The sequence below is a fragment of the Etheostoma cragini genome, chromosome 8 (genome assembly GCF_013103735.1).
Source record: "Etheostoma cragini isolate CJK2018 chromosome 8, CSU_Ecrag_1.0, whole genome shotgun sequence".
Lineage (NCBI taxonomy): Eukaryota > Metazoa > Chordata > Actinopteri > Perciformes > Percidae > Etheostoma > Etheostoma cragini.
In genome coordinates, this window is record NC_048414.1 from 10,162,402 (window position 1) to 10,166,871 (window position 4,470).

Consider the following 4,470-nt stretch of genomic DNA (forward strand, 5'->3'; position numbering starts at 1 on the left):
CCCCATCGTCCTCTTTCCCAATCAAGCAGACATCGGAGTCTCTAGCCTGTCCTGGTATCGCTGCTTTGACAATGGCTTATTGGTGTCCTGATGAAACCAAGCTTGCAGAGTCCTGACCACCAGTCTCACTTAATTAACTACAGAGTATATCGCTCTGTCCTGGCCCAACGCCACTCCCTGGAGCATAGTTCTGGGGTTCACAGGCAGGTTTTTCAGCACTATGAATGGATCGTCTTTGTGTCTGCAAACTGAGGCCTGATTTTACATGGCCGAGACTCATGTTTTTTGAGGGCGTTTGCCTTGGCCTCCCCCATGTTGAGGCAGTGCTGAAATATGACACTTAAGTGGGATGGTGGGGTAGATGGCACATATTGCACAAACTTGTTCTTAATGCAAAAGTATAAGCACTTTCCTTTCTAAATCTTATGTTTACATATACTGCAGTCCACTAGGATTCTGTATGGGATCAGAAAAACCCAGCAACTGATGACTGCAGACTTGCATTTGTGAGAATCTTAAAGGCACATATGGTCATTTTTGCTAAACGTTAATTGCATTTCTTTCTTTCTTTTTCTGTCCTCCTGCAGTTGACAATCATCTTTAAGAATTTCCAGGAATGTGTGGATCAGAAGATGTACCACGCAGAGACAGATGAGCTGCCAGCTGCATTTGCAGATGGCTCCAAGAACGGAGGGGATCGGCACGGAGCAAACACTCTGCGCGTGGTGGAGAAGGTTCCTGGGCAGCATGTGGAGATTCAGGCCAGGTACATTGGAACAACCATTGTGGTCCGGCAGGTAGGCCGCTACCTGACCTTTGCTGTGCGGATGCCTGAGGAAGTTGTGAACTCTGTGGAAGAAGGTGATAACCAGGACTTGTACCTGTGTCTTCACGGCTGTCCAGCCAACCAGCGCGTCGACTTCAGGAACTTCAAAGCTCGAGCAGCGGAGGCCCAGATCGCAGGCAGGACCAGGAGCAGCACCGCGGCACATGGCTTTACCTACCAGTCCGCTAAGGTCAAGTGCAAAGAGCGGCTCCCAGTGGAGGACCTGTACTTTCAGTCATGCGTGTTTGACCTGCTCTCCTCTGGAGACATAAACTTCACCATGGCAGCCTACTACGCCTTTGAGGATGTAAAAGTGCTCCTCTCAAACAGTAACAGACATCACATCTTTGAAAAGGATGCTTTTATTAATAATGCAGCACAGAGGGTCAAAGATTTTCAGTCACTCCTCTTCCTCAATGTCCTTGCTGTCTTATTGTGGATTGAGTGTTGCACAGTTCATCTATAGTCCTTTTTACAACAGTATCCTCGTGCTGTATCTGTCGGTGAGTTTTAGAGTACCATTGCTGTGTCGTACATCGACTCCTCTCTTCTGCTCTGGTTCTGTGACATCCCAGCCCTGAGTCTCATTTTAGTATTGTCATGTCTTGACTTCAGTCTAATGACAAGACGAGGTCACCGTGCTCCCACCTATCATCACATGTATTTAGCTGCTTCATAGGACTAGTCTTTGATGAGAGCAGCGGTGAGAGAGCCCAGCTACACCAGAGCTCAGGATATCCACCTGGGATTAAATCCCACATTCTCACCGGGGCTGCATGCCTATGGGAAGCCGGACAAGATGATCTTTTGCAGAAAGAAGAGTTCGCTGATCCTCCCTCCCCTGATCCACTCATTGGTGCCAAGCCAGTGAAGCTCTCCGTGGTTCATGTGGCGAAGCAAGAGGACCTGACAGGGGCTTTTGTTAACCTAAGGCCAGAAGCAGCTCTATGTTTGATTAGTTTCCAGCTTTGGAAAAGCCTGAGCCTTTTGGAGGAAGCACTCAGCCAAAAGGATGTCAGAGCAGCGTCTCCAGTTGTCTGCTGTGGAGATTAATGGGTCATATTGTTAGGTTTTTGTGTGTGTGTGTGTGTGTGTTTGTGTGTGTGTGTGTGTGTGTGTGTGTGTGTGTGTGCGTGTGTGTGTGTGTGTGTGCGTGCATGCGTTAGTACAATATGTGTGCAGAATTCAGAATCTGTGGTTGATTTTGTGTGTTTGTGGGTGCCGGAGTCCGAAAATGAGATAACGAACCTCCAGTGGGAGAAATCTTTCCCATGTCTTTCTGTTGCACCCAAAATGTCAGAAATAGAAAAAAGATGAGGCGCTCCATAGTCTGTCAAAATGACCTCTATAAGCCAAGTAACAAATCCCAAAAGGGAACTGATAAAAAAAAAAGTCTTTTCATTTTCAGTGTCATACAGCCTTTCACTCCATTGTTTGAGCTGATATGTGGATCAGATAGTGTTTTGTATTTTACATCTGTAATGTGAATGTAGCTAACAAGAAAAGCAAAAGAACGTTATGGGCACTCAAAGCGTTTACAGACAGTAGATTAGCCAATCAAAGTAAGACACCTCTTTGATAGCATTTTGTGAATTTAATTCTCAATTTCAAGTCTCAGTGGTGTAGTTACCTTTAGTACTAGCTGTAAAGACCTCACCACTAGTCATGTTATAGACTACCAGTGTGCTGACCTGACTGTGGCTTTGTGCGTAAATGATATGTCTGTAGACGTGATTTCATGGCTTAAGTCATTGCCAAAGAACAAGCCCTTGTGCCAACATTTCCCTCACAACTGAATTTCCATCATTCAGTCTTAAACAATTCACATTAGGGGGGTTCTTAACTGTATATAAATCGTGATTGTGGGTGAATTTTCAGTACAGTAACACATTGTTAAAGCTGCATTAGTTTCCGTTTTAGCAGTCTCACCTTTGCTTTTCTTGTGTTTCATGATAACACTTTCAATTTGAACTTTGGCTCTAAACTGCAGTATCTGGTAATGTGTAAGTTATCCTTGTAGATACAGTTGCTACTCGGACTCAGTTTAACGGTCATATATCCTTTACACTGAAGTATTCGGCAGGCCTTACTACTGCTATTTGGAACATGTATTGGTGCAGTTTGACTACAAATAATCATACAAACAAATGATTGTAATGTTGAATCTTGTGTTAATAGATGTAATTTGTGTTGTGAGTTTTGCAGTATATGGTTCTACAAGTGAAATGTGAGATTGTACATATGTTTTGTGAGTTACAATTTGTATATTACCAGTTGTGTTTTAAATTTATCACTCCTGTTTTGTACATCAGATGTTTTGGTGAATGTGAACCTTTTTTATTTGAAAAGGGATTGTTGCAAAAATATGAACACCACAGAACAAAATATTCTTTACTATATATAAAGTATACTCCCCTAGTGTTGAAGTTGAGGAAGTGATAAAATGCTTGTTGTCATCACTTTATATGAAACATGCCGAAGCAGTTCACCTTATCTAGAAAGGGAATGTAGGAATATGTTCTGGGGCGTTCATGTTTTTGAATTTAAAGCACTTTATGCTTTCTTTTACAGTTAGCTCTTATTTTGTTTGAAATTCTATGTCAGACTTGTAATGGTAGAAAAGAGTTTTAAAAAATAGCTGAATGGGAAATGCCAGAAAGATCAAACTGTTTGTATGTAAAGCAAATGTGGTGCCACATGCCAGCGGTTTATAATGTAAATTATTTATTGAATAAAATAAAATGTCTTGGTAATGAGGTGCCCTCTTGGCTCAGTTGTTGTTGCTGTGAGAGCAGATTTTGAGATTCACCAATGTGTGTTTCTGCAACTATCTGCAGTGTTTGACTGCCCCCTACTGTAAAGATGCAGTAGTGAATGTGAGCAGAGGTTTCTGGTAAGACACCTCAAGACTGATTTTACCTTGTGAGTAAAGAAATCTACAAAGTATTGTTGAAATGTAAAACTTAAAAGCTAAAACTTAACTTTAGCAGGTTTTTAAGTGTGATTCTTCAGTGCAGACAAATATGGGACTACAGTCATGTCAACCCCCAAATGCCTAGCTCAAGCACTGAATCAGCCAATAGCAGACCTCCAAACAAGTCCACTTGTCATGATTAAGACTTATCTAAGATTATGCATGAAAGTTTATATATGACAGTTACCTTACAATTACGTTGACATTAACATGGTATTTGAAATGTTACTTAACATATAAAATGAGTTAAATAATATAGTAACCATTTTCAGTGACAGCTCTTTAAAATGAAGTCTTTCTATAACTGAGAACTCAGAGGGTGACATATAAATGAAAATGTCCATTATACGTTTACTGGTGACTTTAAATATTTAGAAATAACAAATTTACTTCTAATTTTGATGTTTCTTATTTATCATCCTTTAAACTCACCATAATAATTGTATTTTACAGCTCAGCTAATACGATTGCCCTTTTTTATAAAAAAGCTAGAATTTTTTAACATTACACCACTTTTAATTGTATGAATAGGATCATAATTAAATGATTTGTAATTTTGACTAATACATTCCAGTCCTGAAAACATATTGCATGTCTTTGCAGTAAAGACCGCATAATGATGAAATTAGGAAGATATTACGTCCTCCACAAAGAAATGAAAGTAGAAACA

At 40.6% G+C, this 4,470-nt stretch overlaps 1 protein-coding gene across 1 annotated transcript in view; it reads left to right on the forward strand.

Moving 5' to 3' along the window:
* rgma (repulsive guidance molecule BMP co-receptor a) overlaps nucleotides 1-3,575 on the forward strand; it is a 12,118-nt gene extending 8,543 nt beyond the window's left edge. Inside the window, exon 4 of the mRNA XM_034878266.1 lies at nucleotides 588-3,575. Coding sequence (XP_034734157.1) covers nucleotides 588-1,292 — 705 coding nt within the window. The 3' untranslated portion in view covers nucleotides 1,293-3,575. The remainder of the gene's footprint in view (nucleotides 1-587) is intronic.
* Nucleotides 3,576-4,470: the final 895 nt, after the last annotated feature.